Raw genomic sequence first — 19738 nt, forward strand, 5'->3', positions numbered from 1 at the left:
TGTGAATTTAAATGATCGTTCGAAATAAAATAATTTACATGTAATGGGGTCCAGTTGTAGTTAACAAGCCCAAAAACAGTAAACATTGGTCTAAAAATATGAATAACAGAAAGCCTGAAGAAACAAAGATCTCTCACGAAGAAACAAACTCAATGAAATAATAAATTTGTGATAAATTGAAAAATCATGATAAATCGTTATCTTTTTATTTATTTTTTTCCAGCGTCTCTTGATACACAGATAATATATTACACATATAATATTTATTACGCGGAACAATTAACTATTAAAATTAAATAAAACATCTGACTATTGTAAATGGGCGTTCTTAGATTTATAAACATACATACGAAAAATAATAAAATGTATAACATAAATATACCTAAATTAAATTACATATTCAACAATATTGAATATGTAATACCAGTCTCACAATTCATTCTTATATCTATGTAGATTTTCGTAGGACAGAATAATTTTGATCAGCCGCTTACGATCAATTATTTTTTATTAACATTAAACTTACTCGGAAATAAAAAAATATTTTTGTTCTTTATGATGTTTTTATCCTTTGATTCAATAATAGCAAATTTTATTTTCGTATTAATATATCACGAATATGTAAAAGCTTGTTTCGAATATAACAGGACCAAAATTGTACAATTTTAATTTGTTTACCATACATTTTTAATTGTGCACATTCACGTTTAATTTATTCGTTTACAAAATAATTACTGACTATTGTGGATCATTATCGCAAATTGCATTCGCATTAATCCATTACATATTTTACAACAACGGTAATTGTTGGAGAAAATTAGTAGTAGTGACTGGATATTGCAGATATAAAAGGAGTAACATGTTATTGTGTTAAGACGGCTAAAACGAAAAATATATGATTTAGTTTTATAATTAGTTTAAAATTATTTAAATAAAAGCACAAAATTGCACTACCACGATACTATCATGATACGTCATTGGCACACAGATTTAATTAATTATGGAAGAACTTAATGTACATTTTAAAAATCGTACTTTAAAAAAAAGAAAAAATTAACAACATTATAATATAGACTAGAATTAAAGGTTTATATTGCACTTAAAATATAGGTACTAACAAATAATGAAAAAAAACTCATCGTGTCTGAAATAGTTGTTCTTGTGTACTTAAATATAACTTATTTAGCTCGGGACGTTTAATAAAATAGTGTCAAGAGCTTAGAAAAAAAATTGTTTTCACAACAATATTATTAAATAATAGTTAAATTTAACTACTGTATAATTTAAATATAAAAATAAATAAACAAAACAACAACATCTTAAAGAATGTGAGCGTAAAATATCATCAAAAATTTTCACCAATCTAACGAAACGACATTTTTAAAAAAGTATTGAGAACGTCAAATACCGCTAATTAACAGTAATATATAAATATTTACAATTTCTTATACTAATACGTAGATTATAATAAAAATGTATTACTTGGCACCTTATTTCACTGAAATGGCACGTAAATATACAAAAAGATTTGGCACGAACGATGAGCATTAGTAGCCTTGTAAGGCTTCAAAGTTTTGTGTAGACAATTTAGAGGAACTTTTGAGTTAACTTTTATATTGACATGTCGCTTTATGGACGTTACGTGTGCATGACGGTGGTGCGCCGCGTGTAGCCGCGCCGCGCCGGCCCCCCGGAGCCCTGCGCCTCGCACTCCCTCCGCACACGATCTATAATATCGGCGACGAGTTTCTCCTCTCGGGTACGTCGCTCTTCCCAATCTGCTTGATTTTCCTGATCTGAAATATGTGAGATTTATCATTAAAAAAAACAAATACAAAACACCTCAATACAACACTATTGAAATATTAAAATTTAAATATTTTCATTATAATCTTTAATTTTCAATTGCCTTTTTACATCACTACGTTGCCCTGACAGGTGTCAAAGTTGAAGTTGTCAATAATAAAACGAGTACATTACAGACTATAATAACATTAATTATCTACGTTAAGTCTTAGTCATCCCTCTTATCTTTGGAAACAGATATTTTTATGCAGGTGTTTCGGCAGCCAAAAATCAGGGTAGTCTTTGTAGACTACCCTGATTGTGTTTGTACACAATTTAAAGTCTTTCTATACAATTATACTGAAATGTTATTAGTCTCGCCGTTGGATCGATTTTCAAGAATTTCTTAATTTTGGTGTATACTAATAATCACTTAACAAGCAATCGATTTGATAGTAAAAAAAAATGAAGTACCTTTAGTATTTCTATAATGTCGTTTTGTCTCTAATGTTTTTGTCGCTTGTTTGACTATGGACTGATAATTGGGCACACTCGTCTTGGGTATAGCTAGTTCTGGATCCGTATCGTCTCGCATCTCCGTCTGGGTTTGTGCTTGTTTCGCGAGTGCTTCTGCTTGTGAGTTAGTCAAAACCGGACTTGAGTCAGCTAGAACTTCACTATGTCTGCTGGCTAGGTGACCAATGTAACCTGAAATAACAAGCTATGATTACTAAACTCCATTTTGATTTTATCTAAGCTCAGGTGAAAAAAATAGTTAACGTATCATTTCGTAACCTCACGTGACATAGTAAAGCAATATTCGGAACATATAAACAGCTACAAACCTTTTCTACTTTTGAAGAATACAAGACACTGTTCACATTGAAATAGCGGTGCTGGATTCAGCGGCGGCATAGCGTGTGCTTTGTATTTATGCCTATACCAATGCGTTCTACTTTGTAAGATTTCCCCACACAACTTGCATAATACACTGCCATCATTCCTTGTCATGTACTCCAGAAGATCCGTCCTCACTTTAGAACTGTTTCCATGATCTTGGTCTTTGTTCTCATTGTCTATTATAGCTGACTCCATTTGACTACAGGAATTATCATTATATTGCATACATGTAGCGTCTTGTGATTCGTTCGTTTGTACTTCGTTTAACATTAGATCATGTTGTTCGGGATACTCGTGGGTAGGATCTGTTTGTGTGTAATTAGAAAGGACCTCCAAAGTGATAACTGGCACACTATTACCTTCACCATCATCTTCATATGTGTAGTGATATACTGCAATTTAAAATACTATTATGATTCAAAGAATGTGAAAAACGGAACTATCGTTTTACCTTTTCCTCTCTCGGTCTCCTTGAAATAGTCAACATTTATTTGGTTTGATTTTATTATCGTATGTAAAATTCCAGAGAAGTATTTATTAGTAAAGCTTTTTTAAAACTATCTTTTTTTAAGTATTTTTTTTAATTTGTAAAAAAATTGTTTGGTAAATAATTACAAAATTGAAATTAAAATATAAAAAAAAATTACTGCACATTTATTTATCTCCACGGAGATTGAGGCGTTTGATATCCGTGGGCCTAGCACGAAAATTTGTGACAATCTCCGTTGTATCGTAATCGACAAAATTTGTATTAAAATTTATACATCGCCCTATCGGGCGTAAATTAAACTAATAATCTCATACTGATTTTGAAATAATTGAAGGTACGAAGATGATTGTCAAAAATATTCGTGCTACGGTCACTAATGTCAAATTCGGTTTCGAAATATTCTTTATTTTTTCAAAAATGTAAATAGAACAAACGTAATTACAACTGTCGTTAAATTGTTGAAATAATTAAGTCGCCATTTTTCATTGACCAGCTTGTTCGAACAGACTCCTCTTTAATTCCAGATCATTTTATGTTACCGAAAAAATGCGAAAAACTTCTTTATTCCAGGTGAATAAACAACAAAAAATTTAGTGTTTAATTTTTTTATTTTATAAGAATTATTATTTGCAGTGTACACGTTTCTTTATTAATATTTAATACGCTGGTAAAGTTCGTTCCCTTATATATCTACTTAATTTTTTTGTTACATAAAAAATAATCTTTTTCGTAGTTTAGTTTACATCAAATGTTAAAGCTTTTTTTACTGTTTGTTACGAACAAAAGATTACAAGAGTAATAAACCATTAAAACGTGCTAGATAGAAAGAAATTTGTTAATAATTGTTACTTATTCGACGAGCTTATAATTTCTGAAAATAAAAAAAATGTAAAGTTCAATAGATGTGTATGTACTCAATAAAAAAAAAGAAACATGAATGAAATAAAAAATACATATTACTATATTTATTTTTTTCTTTACACATTATTTTATATTACTTGATCATATTTTATTACATTGAAGATAAACGTTTGTAAAGGTATGCTTTAAATTGAAAAAAAAATTATAAGGGAATATAATGAAAAGCTACTTAAAACATTAACAAAAAAAAAAAGATTAAAAAAAAAACTAAACGTGGATTCCCATTGCCGAAGAATTTAAGTAAAAACGTTTCATTGTCTCAAATTTAACAATTTTGTTTTTATATTTGTTTCGGCAATGGAAACCGACGGTAAAACGAACTAAATGTGAAGCTTTTTTCCCAGTTTACATTATTCCAGTCCAGAGATCGAATCCAGCGATGGATTACAATTGAAAAAATCAAAACCAAACTGACAAGCACCATGTGGGTTTGCAATTATCCAGTTGTAATTCAGCGCTGGATTCGATAGCTGGGCTGGAATAATGTAAAAAGGGCATTATAGCATAAATATCATTTGATCTGTATTTACTTTTAGTTATCTATTATATTTATTATAGAATATAGAAAAATAAACAACAGTTAAATAAAACATTGCACATACTTGCTTAATTGTGAAGGATTATTGAATTAAATCTGTTTAATTATATGTTTAGTATAGAAAATATACATCCACAATAATATTATGTACTATATCTTGTAACGTATGTTATAAAATTTATATAATTTAAATCAAAATAAAGCGACGCTTATTGACCGATAAAATTTATTTAAAAGAGGAATATACGAAATATTTAACTCGTTAATTTCAGTAAAATACTTTAAAATTGTAAAAAAAAATGTTTTTGAAGTCTAATAAAAAAAGGTGTTCTAAATATATATTAAAGTTGCATATATAAAGAAACTGTATGTTTAGTTAGAGCCGAAATTTTTTTTTATCTTTTATATAATATTAGTTACCGTACTCCTCCGAAACTGCTTTACCGATTTTTACCAATTTTTATATGCGTATTCAGTAGGTCTAAGAATCGGCTACTATCTATATTTCATACCCCTATTAAGTTTTTTTTAACTGCGCGCGGACGGAGTCGCGGGCGACAGCTAGTATTCTATAATACTCATGTGAATTCTTTTCAAATATATAAAGTCTATAATTTTTAAATAAGCTGCCTTGCAGCGTGTGGTTAGAAAGGAAAAGAAATAATTATAATGATATAACAATGAACATATGAAAAGCTAACTTAGTTAGCACTAATATCACAAAATAAAATACTACAAAAAAAAAGAAGAGAAAATAAACAAATTCACAGCTGTTTCATCGATTGAATACAGATAAAAATACCGAAAATAAAAAAAACGAAATGAAAAATTACTAACGTATCTTCGTGTACAATAAGAGGTTTATTTACGAAATGTAAAATTTGTGCGACAGACTGGCGCCGTATATATCTAAATAAATCACACTGCAATTGTTAATACCTTAATGGCGATATTAAAACTAAAATAATTCAAGTATTACACCCTTACATTATGTACAAAACTCAAACCTATCGATCTTATAGAAAACTTAACGAAGACCTTAAATTGTGCGTTTAAACTTCAAACACGTAAATTAATTCGAATTATACAACCAATTATATTTTTAAGTAGATAATTATATTTCAACACTAAATAAATTGCTCGCCAATTAAATTTTTTTAACTGTTTCAAACTTACTCCTAAATGGAGATTTGTTAACTTCGAACGATAACTTAAAACTAACACGGAGTTTAGTTAACATTAACTAACTAACAAACATTATATCCCTTATCAATGGAAGAACTGCTGATTGTCGTTTCTCTGTCTTAGCTTGCGCTATGACATTTTTAAAACTATACTATATTATGTAGATTTATTGTTGGAAACATTCATTTATACGAATAAATGTGCTATGGCACTATTATATTTTACGTAACCATTTTGATATATCTAATGTATAACATCTTTTTATATATAAAGTATATAGGTACACATTTTAACAGACTCACTAATAAATCGTATATTTAAAAATCTAAGTTAAAGTCTTTAATTAGAACAGACGGTTAAAATTTAACATATTATAACTATACTTATTTGTTATAGGTGTGCAATTGAAATTTTATCGCAACAAACACAATCTTAATATTTAAAACATACGACCATTATATATTGAGGGTAGTGTTCTTCAGTTCCCGATTTAGAATGCAAAGACGAGAGTTAAAGTCTTTGGTCGGAGTGTTATTATCGTGGGTTTCTACTACAGACATCTATACAAAAACATAATCTCTTCATTTTCCAAAAGAATAAGAGAGATGGCAACATGTTTTGTTTAAAACTGTTACGGTGTAACTACTCACGGATAGCTCGAAAAAATTGGAGATGGAAAAAAAGCCACAAAGGGATGTTATCGAACAAATATTTCGTTGTTTTTTAAATTATTGCAAATTTTTGGTCCGTTATTAAAAAGTTTACTGAATTAATAAAATGTCTTGAGACTCAAAAATAACTAATTTATAAAATTGTATAAATGGAAGGCACTTTTGAACATTGAAAACACCTATTACTAAAGTCCCTTTCTTTTAATATAAACATTAAATTTCTAACGTTGCAATAACTGCATAACTGGCCTCCATTATTGTATCGTATATTTATTGTCTAATATTTGCACAACCATACTCTTCAAAAAAAAGTTTAACATTATGAACTCTATGTAACAGATATTAGATTTTAAATGCATAACAGTATCATTGGAAATATAGTATGTCGCGTACGATTAAATGTGTACGTACAAAATTTTACTCCAAAAATAGAACAAATATTATGTCTATCAAATTCACGAATTTCTTAAATCTATATAGAAAACTTATTAGAAGGAAAATAGTCTTTAAAACATCTATATATACTGATTTTTATATCGTGAGCTCTGACATCTGCGAAGTAATCCTCTCCACCTAAAAACTCATCTTGGAAAGAAGATTAAATACTTGTGTAAATATATCATACTACACTGTACATGTAAATATTACAATAGAATATTTTCCGAAGATGTCACTGCTCTTTATAAAAATAACTTTTTATGACATAAAGGCACTTCAAATAGGACCTCTCAGATTTGAACGTGGAAAGGTGGCATTTTTGAAATGCTAATTTCAAACTTGCGTAGGATCGGGAGACGAATGTGAGGGCGTCGAGCCTCGGGGAGAGGCGGATCCGATGGCCTCCAGCTTAATCCCGGGCGGCAACTGCCCCTCTATCCCTGGCATCATAAAGAATGCGTTCGATGGATACACACAATCCTTAGGAACGTAGCAATCGTGCGTCGTCTTCATATGGTTTTTCATCTTATCAGGCCTCGAGAACTCCTTACAACACACAGGGCATGGGAAAACTTTCCGCTGTTGCCCCTCGTGATAAAGAAACGCGTGCCGTTGGAATGAATACTTGTTTTTGAACGTCTTCTGGATGTTCTCTTTGGCGCATTCAATGCACTGATACACCCCTTCGTTTACTGATGCGTATCGAAACAAATTGAGACCTCGGACGGACATTTCTGTGAGCTGTTCTGCGGGATCATTGGAAGCTGAATTCGCTCTCCTCCGTAACCTTCTCCTTGCCACCGGCCGTTGCATCTGGCTGCCGCCCGTTTGTAACGTATTGTTGTTTATTGAATCGTTCTGGTATTCTGTGGACGTCGATGCGTGCTGTGTTGCTGGATTTACCCTTATCTTTCCATGTCCGTCGTGTAATGGCGACTGTGCGTACTTCAAATCTTTACTGTCGAGATCGGGAGTGCCACGTCCTGAAATCATTTAAGAAATGCTTTATTAATTAGCTTTTTTAAGTAACTTTAACATAAATAGCTTTTTAAGTTATACGTACATTCGGCCATCTACTTTAAACTAAATCAAATTTAATCTAAGTAGACAATTGTGGGTAAAAAAAAAACAAAAGACGAAAATATAATAATAATATTTATTTGTTCAAAGTGAATGAGGAAATTTACTACACCAATTGTAAAGAAGGAAATAATGATGGAACTACTTCATGGATGAACCTGTCGCCCGGCCGACATGGACCAACCGTTTTATACATACGAGTTACATACATAAAGTATGTGACAAATAGCACCAAGAACATTCACTTTATACAGAAAAAAAAAACAATTTCATTGATGCTGAGAAACAAATTCATCCATGCAATGAATCCTAAAATAAAATATATAAAACTAAGGAAACAAAATATCGAATTGAAATAAAGAAACATTGCATGTTCTGATGTGCAATCTAAATTATACAAATCTAGGCAGTGAACATTAAACAAATGTATATTTAGAATATGTCAAACTGCTGCAAAGTCAAACGTCTTAATTAAACTATTTAAAAATAATCGTAATGCTAAATAATAAATTAAAAAAAAATGTAACAAAAAAGAAGTTTCTAACTATGTTAAATAATAGGACTCAAGTGATTGCATTTGGAACTATTTCGGCAAGTTCGGTAGTACCTGTTGTAGGTACGTGATTAAAAATAACGCTTCAGCTCTCTTAGCTTCTTAAGATCACAAAAGGTGGGTTGTTAAGTTGAAAATTGATATAAAAATTGTAGCTGCATTTCGAATCATAGATAAAACATAACAAGAGATTTAAAAGTAAACATATCATAAGTATATAGAGGAAAAAAACAGAAATCAAAACAATTAACAAGAATTTAAAAGATATAAAGCCTCATAATCTACAGATCGTAACAAAGAAAAAAAATCTTTAATAGTAAAATAAAAATCACAAAAGCAATAATTTGTACTGAACCAAAAATACTTTGTTCTCGCATAGCGTCATTTTGAGCAACATAGAAAGCATATTGTTAAACATAATCTAGCTCTAACCACACCGCTACGACACGTGGGTAGCCTCTTACCTACCTGATCAGTCCTCGCTTCCTGACTACACATTTTCTACACTTTAGAAAATACACTCCATTGTTAACAACACAATTTAAGTCTAAATTATATTATAAATACTTATTCTAATCTTTACTAATAACCCGTGTTGTTACTTTGCTACTTTAACGAATTAAAATTTATGTTATATTATAATATTTTTTTTTTATAAAATCAAAATAGCATCGTCGTTGCTTTTATCACCAGTGACATTTATTTAACCACCTTTGAACATTGAAATCAAATGTGACAATTCGATGTAAGTAGGTTTGGGTTACTCATCTCAACCTTGGGTTTACATTGCCGAAACACAAGTACAAAAATTTATTATTTAAAATATGTTTTGTACAGCTGTTTCGTCAACGGAATGAATCACGGTAAATGTGCATTCAAATGCATATTTCAAACGAAAATTTTGACGAACGTAAATATGACATAGACAATTTTATTGCTACGACAATGCTGAAAATATATCTTCAAAAAACAAAAACTATTAAGTCATAAAATTAATTGTTGTTTTTGGCTCACATTCGAAAATACGACGGCATCATGACGTTATAAGATACAAAACAAAAAAAAAGAGGTAAAAAATAAAATAGTAACAAATTGAAACATAACATAATATGATACAAACATGAATTCAAAAGATTGTCTATTTTTGTTTTAACTTTTATTATTCTCTTTAAAGATTCTAAAAATAGTAATTAACACCTTATTGTATACAAATGAATTTTTCATGAACAAATATTTCTATGTCATGTAACCATACTATTTTCCGTTTTACCTATGTTATTACTTTTGCGTTTTCTATTGGCTAAGTGCGTAACCAACAAATAAATATAATATGGATTCAACATTTGGCTAAAGACTATAAATGTAATATTATCGTCCATTTTTATGTGAAGATAAATAATTTTAATAGAACTATTTCATTTGCGATTCACTTATGAGAGGTAAAATATCAATGTATTAATAATATTTAAACTACATCGAGGCACTGAGCCGATTTTCCTACAAATTATTTAAAATTTACTGCCCGTTTTATTTTCTTTTATTACATTTGATTTCTGATATAATTAACGGCAAGATTTAAGTCAGATTAGCTAAGGCAGTTCATTTTAAATAACTTTTTAGTACAAACTGTTTTGGATTCTAGTGCTCAGAAAATATTTTGAAAAATATTTTTTCATGTCTCTGCATCACTTTAACTGATTTAAGGGCAATTGGTCCACTTAAATACATTTTTCCAATTTGAAATTTTATATAAGATTTAAATATTTCCCTCACGGTATTGCTTTTATTTATTATCAAAATATTTTCCGGTCACACATTGATGATAGAAACGATTCTTTTAATACAATAATTATGCAATAAATTTTATCAACTCGGGCACAAAATTGGCCCCATTTAGTTCTCGAATTGCTTAACAAATTAATATACTATTGTATCTACAATTAAGAGCATCTAAAGATCTTTTTTTAAATTCTAAAACCCTTTGTCAAATTTTTTAGCACTACATTTCTAATTACTTATTGAGAGTAGAGAAATCGAATAACGATTCACAAATTAATATTAAACACCTCTCTAAGCACTGTCATATAGACATATCTTGAAGAAAAAAATATATATTTATTATTTATTTAAATAGTTAAGAAGTTCTGATAATAGTAACACTGAAAATGTGTAATTCACTAACTATAAACAATAAATAAATATCTGTGAAGAGCCAACAATATTATATATTCTACATATGATGAATCTGCTATATATTATATATTTAATCTGTATTTTACATATGGATTTACCAGTTTTATAGCTTTGTAAGTTTGAACTGCAAATAAATTTCCATCTCGTACATTGCCTCTAAAGAAATGGAAACTTAGATATTTATTTAAAATAATTCAACAAACAATATATAATATATGTTATATATATTAGGGACAATATATTTTTTAATGTCACATCAAATGTGACATTTTTCTTAAGTTTAATTTAGCACCAATCGATGATATAGCTTTTAACAATAATAAATAATGTTGTTTGTTTTATTAAAATTATTATATAACTCTGTAATATTATAAATAAATTGTTATAGCCATTATCTACAAATTAAAGGAACAACGGATACATCAATTTGTATCGGAATAAAAGAATCATTAAAAGGTGTTAAATTACCTAAAACGTAGGCTTAGGCACTGGCTAAATTGACTATTATTATCCTCGTTCCCTTTCATAGCCTCAACTCTAAATTAAATATATTTTCCCTCCATTTTTAAGTACCCAACGAATTTCCAGATAAATTTCGTATAAAGTTTATGAAAGGTAGGTACAATAAATTCGTTTTTTTTATAATGATTTTTACAGTCTTCATTTTGATTATTCGGCCTTGATTGCCTTCAAATCTTATAAATTTTTTTTTGTAGTTAATTTTAAGTTCGTCTCGAATTTCCAAGAAAAAGGGAAACATGAGATGATATTCTTACGTATATCCTTTTTTTTAAATGTAACTACGCGGGTCTAAAGGTTACTATATTCCTAAGGAAGCATCTTAAAGTAGATTTGTAAACTCTGAATAATGAAAATAAATAATTATACATAATATTCTTTGAATTTCTTAGTCAACTAGTAGTTATAGTGATTTAACTTATTTTATTACAAGTAAAGGCACACTAATAGGCAAGCGTTCCCTGGACTCTACCTATGTATGTTGGAAACATTTATATTTTGGATCAACATATGTTTTACTAATCGAAATAGAACTTTGTCATAACAAGGATCTAACTGATATTATTTTTCATATTTGATAACGTGAGACTATAAATATTAGAAATGGAAGACTACATTTGCTATAAATAAAACATTTATAAGTACATATCCTTACTATTAAGGTGTTTTGTTTACTAATAAAATAGAATTTACAAATCATCTCATGGTTCCAGTAATAAGACAATTTTCAAAGCACCTCCCTCGATCACATGACAACACAATGTGGTACCATTATCATATATTTACAATATTTCATTTATATCTCTCTCGATTTTATCCCCGGAAAAATATGTATTTTTACTAAAAAAGAAGAAAATAAAATTAAATAGAATCTTTTATAGTTTATATCTCTTTGTCCCTTATACTGTGAATTTTTCTAATATATTTTCTTTATTATATTGTCTTAGACAGAAACTCAGATTTAATATATAGATTTTCTATGAATAAATATATGTTTTAACCATCAATCTGATGAGTAGTGGATTAGTTAAATATTTTTAGCTTATTCAGAGCTGTAAAACTGTCAAAGTACAATGAGGAACTGACTCTAAACTACTATTTCATATTTACTGAGATTTTTAATGATTAATATAAGTTTGTTGTAACCATATAAATATGTTTACGATTGTATTTCGTAATTACCTATATTCAAGTATATTAACATTGATAAAATATTTTAAATTAATCTTAACAAAAAAAAACCTAGAAATTATCATAGCCCGTGTTGAGTTTTACTTCGGAGAAGTTATTATATTAACATCTAAGATCACGAATAAGGCAAGTTAAATGAAAATGCATTCCACGCCACTACGTAATGGCGCTGGCATACTGTACCAACAACAACCTTTTTGTAAATTGTTTAGCCTCTTCATTAGGATATCTGCAACGTGCTAAAAAAAATAATTAGTACGTATTATTATAATATTAAGTTAAGTTTTACAAAAAGGCCGCGCCATTGGTATACTCGTAAAGTAACACCTAATCCTATACTAACTAATTCAGTTCAATGAGAATTGCATGTAATCCGAACAGACTACGCTCTTTAAAATCACCATGAGTAAGTATATTTGTACCCTGAAATTTTTGTAAGTAATAAAATTAAGTAACAAGTGAGTGCAAAATAACAAGTAAATCATATAGAATTCGTCGTAAACATCGCCCAAGGTCAAGCACTCAAAGAAACAAATGGAACAAACGTAAATAAATATAAATACATAAATATAACAACAAACGATATATCCATAAAATATCAACAAAACTTATTGATACATTCGTGAAATTTAGAGCTCGAACGCCTAATCAATTGCAATCTACTATAGCTGCTATACTTAAATCGAATTCTATTACTTAAAAACAATCCTACTTCGTAAATCAGATCTGTTTTACTTCCAAAAGAATTTAAGTAGCCGATTATAAGTTTGTTTGGAATTAAGACTCCTGTTTCGCCATTTGTTCGTGGGCGTTCGGTTGATTTTTGTGTATTATTTTCAGGTGCGCGATCATATTGTCCTTGCGAGTGAACTCTTTGAAGCAAATAGGGCAAGGAAACACTTTGACGTCCTTCTTGTGGGAAGTGACGTAGTGCCGGCAGAAGTTACTGATGTGGGTGTACACCCTCGCGCAAATTTTGCAACGGAAAACATTTTCACCTTCTTTAATGCAATAGTCCCTTACGGATTCATTAGTCTCCTCGTGATAGCTGCCCACGTTACCTATGTTATTTTTCCTAATGGGGGAAGGGAAAATGCGATGTTCCCAATTGGTTTGCGACAAATCGGATATTTCGTTAGCTGGCAAGTTCAGGTTGCCCTGTTCAAGTTCAGCCGCGAACAACTGTGTCGCCAATGCTGGCATCAATACCGTTTCGGGAGGAAATTTATCGAAACTATTAAGTGCCGGATTTAAATTGGAGAGACCGGAGAGCTGACTGAATAAGTTTCGAGCTCTAAATTTGGACATTTGGGGTAGCAGTTTTTTACTATTCTTTGGCTTTAGATTACGACCTTGTCTGGTTTTGTCTTCAATGTCTTTTATGGGACCTTCCTGCGAGTTTGAGTTTTCGCGGCTTCTTTCCGGATTGTATTTGTATTCGATGGGCTCGTTATATTCGTCGGCGGACTCTGAGACTGGCTCTTGCTTTATGGATCCATTTTCTACTTTAAGGGTCGGTCCGTTCGTCGGATTGTGGTTTAACGACTCCTCTTTTGTTTTCTCAATATCTGAAATGGTATAACTTAATTTCTTATCTCCTCAATGAAATCGCTAGTAAATCGTATTTAATGTAATGATTTTTTGGAAATATAATAGTGGGTGAGGTTACGTGCGCGGACAAAAATAAAATTAGGATGTTCGTAAACTAGAATATTTCCAATTATGCTTTGAATGAAGGAAAGCTATTGGGAATAAGCCTTGTTCGTTTTCCCGTTTCTTGTGTATTATATATATGTTTAAGAAGTTAATAGAGTGAAATTATGTTATCCAAACCATTACCACACCGAAATCGCCCCTGGCCATTCCTCTAATAGCTCTCCCCGAAAGCAGAAAAGCAAGCAATAGTTAAACTGATGACTCGTAGAAGAAATAAGCATTTATCGAGAACGAATACGTCAATAATAATTTGATAGATTATCACTTACCCCTTCAAAATAAACTTTAAATAAATAAATAGGTAGTCAATAATACACTTCACTTTATCACTTAATATAAATCCTAACATCAAAGCTTATATCCCATTAGCTTTTCTCTTATGTTTTTAAACGTTTTATACAAAATCAAAAAACGGTGTTAGGTCAATGGAAAGGAAAATTATAACGTATTTACAAAAGACAAGCGAAATTAAAATATTCACGGGGCTCCTACTTTTCTTTTCTTTGTATTTACTATTTGTTAAAAAAAAATCATTTATTTAAATTTTGCATTTTTAAATAAAAAAATGTAACTACTAGGATAACAGAAACCTGATATGAGCTAGTACGATTATGAGTGAAAAACACGTACCTGCAGATTCGGAGTCCTTGCCGGAGGTGGGGGCCTCGTTGGAGTGGGCGTCGTCGCCCTCGTCGATCATAAGTGCCTCGCCCGCCTCCTCACCGCACGACGTGGCGCCCTCCTCGGCGCCGAACCCTTCCATAGACATCTTGACCTCGAGCATCTCCGGTGAGCCTCTGATCAACTGGTCACCGGCGCGGTCCCGGTGCGCGGGCGCGTGCGACGCCGACTCCGGCACGAACTCACCGGGCGGGCTGGCCGCCGTGTTCAGCGCATCGCTAGAACTACCGCTCAGCTTTCTCGGCCGACCTCGTTTCCTTTTCGGTTGCATTAGGGCGTTGCCCAATAAAGGCATTAAGAGGTTGGGGGGCGCGCCGCCAGTGGGCATGCCGGCCGCCGGCCGCTTCTGATGCATGTACGGATGTATTCTGTGTAGCTGCGGTGGCGGCGTGTGCGCGTTGCCGCCGCTCTGCTGCTGGATCAGCGAGTTGGTGAGCGCGGGAATGTCGCACTTCTCTTCGTTCACCTCGGTCAGGCCCTTTATCCTCAGGCTTTCGGCCACCTTCAGAAAGGCCGTCAGACGTTCCTGATCGACGCTAACCTCTCCGCGGTACATAAAATCTAATAAACTCTTCATATCCGAGTAAGGAACGTCCTTCAATATGACGATGGGATGTTTCTCTTGATGGTTTACGAAGAGAGCTTGGAAGTATGGGCTGCAGGCGGAGAGGACCATCTTGTGTGCTTTGAGCAGCTGGCCGTCGACCGCCAGCGTGACGTCGGTGAAGGTCTCCGCGTGCAGCAACTGGTCGAACACCGACAGCATGTTCGACTGGTGGTTGTTCCATCGCAAGCAGAATCTTTGTGTAGCCATCTTTGTTTTTTACTATCCTTTCCAAGATATGATTTCCACCAGTTCAGGCTTAAAATCTAATGGTTTAACAATATCAATGATGTATACATAAGTATTCTCTCTTGTTCCATGAACAATATAACAAAACTTTAACAATGGATAATGTTTACTTAGAAGCCATTTTTAAAATTGCATGTTTCGTAGTGTTAGTGCATTTTGTTTGACAGGCGCAGGGGAACCTGCAACAGGATAAAATACATATTTAAATAACAAATGACGATTGATTTACAGATATTAATAATCTACGAATCCGAACCACGTATGAAATAAAATATCAACGCGCGGATGCCTCAGCCATATTCTCTGAATAAAAAAATATTTGTTTCATCAGTGAGTTCCCTTGAAAATATAATATTATGTACATATGATTGGCAATTACATTTATTTTCATATTGCTTTGACTTAATATTGTTGATATCTAATTGTGAAAAAGTTAATTGGAATATCAAAAAATAAGAAAAATCTAACTTCATAACTAATATCAGTATCTTGTTGAATAAACATCAACGTCTGACATTCCCTTAAGGAATTATTATGTAAAATATGCGGAAGCTTCAAGTCTGTTGAAAATAATTTCAATTTTTTGTCATGATATTTCAAAAAAACTGTTTGTTTTATTTAAAGGTATAGTAAAAGACTATTATGACTTTAACTGGTTTGTTATGAATGATCCGGTACGTAGATACCTAGTAGATTCAATCAAGGTTAAAAAATCGAGGGCGCCTCTAGCGGCGGGTGGCGAGTCTGTGCATCGCGGAGCGCACTGCAGTAGGAAAACATTCTACGTGTAAGCCAAAGTATCTATATGCAAATAAACCCTGCGCAAATATCGAGCTGCACTCCGCGCTCCAACACTTTTTTGTACTAATAATAAAACGTTTGATTACATATAATTACACAGCATCGCTTATATAAATTCCTATAAGATTCCTATTAGAACGGTGAAACATATTTATCATATATAAAAACATTAAAATCTCGCTTCACATCCACAGGTGCTGACCACAAACGTTATCGCGGCATAAACGAGCGCTCGAATTATTACTACGCACCCAGTCGAGCGCGTTACATTACGTCATCACAATGGCATTATTACCTACGTTATCCGCATTAATTCGGCCGATACGTGGTGATAACGACGGTTTGAGAATAATTATATCACTGCACAAACATTATAACGTACCACACGTACTGCACAACAATCAACTCGACCCTTTTATGGGAGCGAGGAACAGCCCTTCCGCCATAGTCCGAGTCCGCGTTTACGTCGCACCCCGCTCACCCGACGACTGACGGGCGACGGGCGCGGGCCGCGGCGCAACCCCGCACCGCCATACGCCATACGCCGCCTCGCGCCCGCGCCTCGCTCGCTCCTCGCTCCTCGCTCCACCGCGCCACCGCGCCACCTCGCCACCTCGCCGAGACTCGAATATCTCGCACAAAAAATACGCCGTCATCATCGAAATGGCGGCAGCGGATATATTCAGCGCAGGGTGCATGTTCCAATATTGATTTATTAAAATATATTGATTCGCATTCGTCGACGTATAGTTAGATCGCACCCGTGTAAACTATTATCCGAATGACTCACATTATTATGTGTGTTTATATCTGTCTAATACGTTCGAGAAACATAATTCGATATGAGATAAATGTGACTTCATGAGTCGAGCGGCATTTGCTATACGGGTGCCAGTAATTTCAGAAATTGTAGGTACCTATATGATAAAATAATTACAGAACCCGATAACAATATTTAGATTTTGATTTATGACTTTGAGAACACGTCTTTACAATCTAATGCTTTTCCGCTGCAGCATCCCTATGCGACACGTCTAATGAGGAACACAAGCTCAGTTAAGTCATCCGTGAAAAAGAGTTTTTATCCTTGGCCTAAGCCTACCTTTTAAATAATCGTTGAAGGGTTGAGTTTTCCACGTGAAAAACATTAATCCATCGGTGTTGTCGCCATGTCAGCATGTGCTCCGTCTCTGTTGCGCTCGGGGTGGCTGCGCCCTGCCCGCTTCTCGCGCCTCGCCGGAGATATACGAACTCCGCCACTTTTCGCAGCCGAATGCGCACGACTCCGCAAGGAAAATAGTCCGCAAGATGCACTTATATTTCTTTTTTTTCTAAATCATCAAAATTATTCACTAAAAAAACCACACAAAAAACAAAACATCTAAAGTCTGGCCTTGAATGGATAAATAAAATTTATTTTTCACCAATATCTTTAAAAAAAAAAAACTTTCAAAGTCCAAAAGTTTTGAGGAGCGAATGAAGGACGAAAAAAAATCGGTGCGCGATGTTACACGGAAGTGTTTTTAATAAAAATGGCCTGCCGCCTCGGCGGGAGGAGTGGCAATGGGCAATGAGGTCGGTACCCTCGCTCTGGCACCCGCGCGCCCCTCCCTGCCGCCGCACTCCGGCACAGGGTTAGAAAGTTTCACAAGTGAATCATGGAAAACGCGCCGAGCACCATTAGCCTGGGATAACCTATGCTTTACGCTTAGGGTGAAAAACAAAGAATTCCAGACCAATGCGCTATGCTTTCATGGTTATCGAGCATTTTCAGATTTGTTTTAATAAAATTTTGTCAATATTCATTTTGCACATAAATATCAAATAAACGTTTAACTTGAATAGCTAGCTCATTTTTCTCTGTTGATATATCACTGAAAATACTTCGGTTAATCAACAGATATGATTCATAATCAAAGTCATTTGACAAACGGACTTAAAAATTCTTAGTAGCACTGTCCGAGGGCAAGTCTGAATCTTCAAGATTCGAAATTTCTAATTGTAAATCACATCAATATCTGTGAAGTGAACAAAAAGGAACTTTTCAATTCAAACGCTCATTAATTTCGTTCTCCAAAAATGATTTCATAATTTTCTATTCATTATGATAATAGCATAAAAAGAAATATAATTTAACTAAATATCTCTACATAATTACAAATTAAAGAAACGGTTAATTAACTTATTATCCTAATTTAGCAAGTAAATTAGTCATATGCAACCGAAGAAGTGCTGATAAGGCATTCCTTTCTATTATTTATGGAATTATAGCAAAATACGATAAAATTAACAGAACAAAGAGTCCCCCAAGCAACATATGAAGTTAGAAACAGATAATTTTGCTAATCCTTATTTATTACCGCACTCAAAGTCTATCGTAGGGAAACCCTTAGTAATTACATGTAACTAAGGTGTACCCCATTCTCTGAAATAGTTATTTACAATGAAAAAATGTACCTTCTTGTAATCCCACTTTGTCATAAATATTTATTTCTAAGATATAAATAAAACAAGCAAAAAACCGAGATATGTTTAGCTTTATTTTCAATAAAAATGTTTGAAACCAGATTTACCTCTGAAAATCGTTTAAACAGTGCACTACGTAAATTCCATCTACACAGTCTTAATGGATGGCATTCCAAGACCGCGCGGTTTTTGCGCAACTTCCTTTCCCCGCAAATGTCCTGTGGCATAAATTGTAATGTTTATCCGAACTGATACGACTTTGCATACATGTCCTCAGATCCTGTTATAACAATCATTATTTATTTTTTCAAAATCAGCGCATACCAAAGAGTTAGACAGAGATTACGGATTTCCATTTGGTGAGGTCCCATCTCTCTTGCCTCTACGCATACTTGTTCGTTTGTTTCAAGTGCTCTTAGTATCACCAATTTGATCGGTATATTTAGTATTCATATTGTTTAGAAGGCGTATACTTTTCATAAAAATGACTGTGGATCTACCTTTATTGATATATAATATTTTGTATTAGATTTACTTATCTCTTCAGACTTTTAAAATGCCGCACCCTCTAACGCGAAGAAAGATTTCAGATGACGACAAATCATCTATTGCTTATCAGACACTATCGCACAAAAATTTATCTATATACATATATAAAAATGAATTGCTGTTCGTTAGTCTCACTAAAATTCGAGAACGGCTGAACGGATTTATCTCATCTTATTCTTGAAATGTTCGTGGAGGTCTAGGAAGGAAG

General features: G+C 32.8%; 1 protein-coding gene across 6 annotated transcripts; it reads right to left on the minus strand.

Annotated features, from left to right (window-relative positions):
* Positions 1 to 1512: 1512 nt before the first annotated feature.
* LOC106712406 (protein tramtrack, alpha isoform) lies at positions 1513 to 17888 on the minus strand. 6 transcript variants are annotated; one of them, XM_045686633.1, is made up of 5 exons: positions 17618 to 17888; positions 14811 to 15893; positions 2631 to 3077; positions 2260 to 2493; positions 1513 to 1796 (listed from the first exon to the last, which is right to left on the minus strand). In XM_045686633.1, exons 2-5 carry the CDS (start codon positions 15673 to 15675, stop codon positions 1639 to 1641), a joined length of 1704 nt encoding a protein of 567 aa, XP_045542589.1. In that variant the 5' UTR covers positions 15676 to 15893; positions 17618 to 17888; the 3' UTR covers positions 1513 to 1638. The 6 variants fall into 6 exon arrangements, with proteins under 6 accessions (XP_045542589.1, XP_045542588.1, XP_045542587.1 ...); XM_045686632.1 differs by lacking the exon at positions 17618 to 17888 and adding an exon at positions 16898 to 17069; XM_045686631.1 differs by lacking the exon at positions 17618 to 17888 and adding an exon at positions 16815 to 17069.
* Between the last annotated feature and the right edge of the window lie 1850 nt (positions 17889 to 19738).

Source organism: Papilio machaon, chromosome 3 (genome assembly GCF_912999745.1).
Source record: "Papilio machaon chromosome 3, ilPapMach1.1, whole genome shotgun sequence".
NCBI classification, from domain to species: domain Eukaryota; kingdom Metazoa; phylum Arthropoda; class Insecta; order Lepidoptera; family Papilionidae; genus Papilio; species Papilio machaon.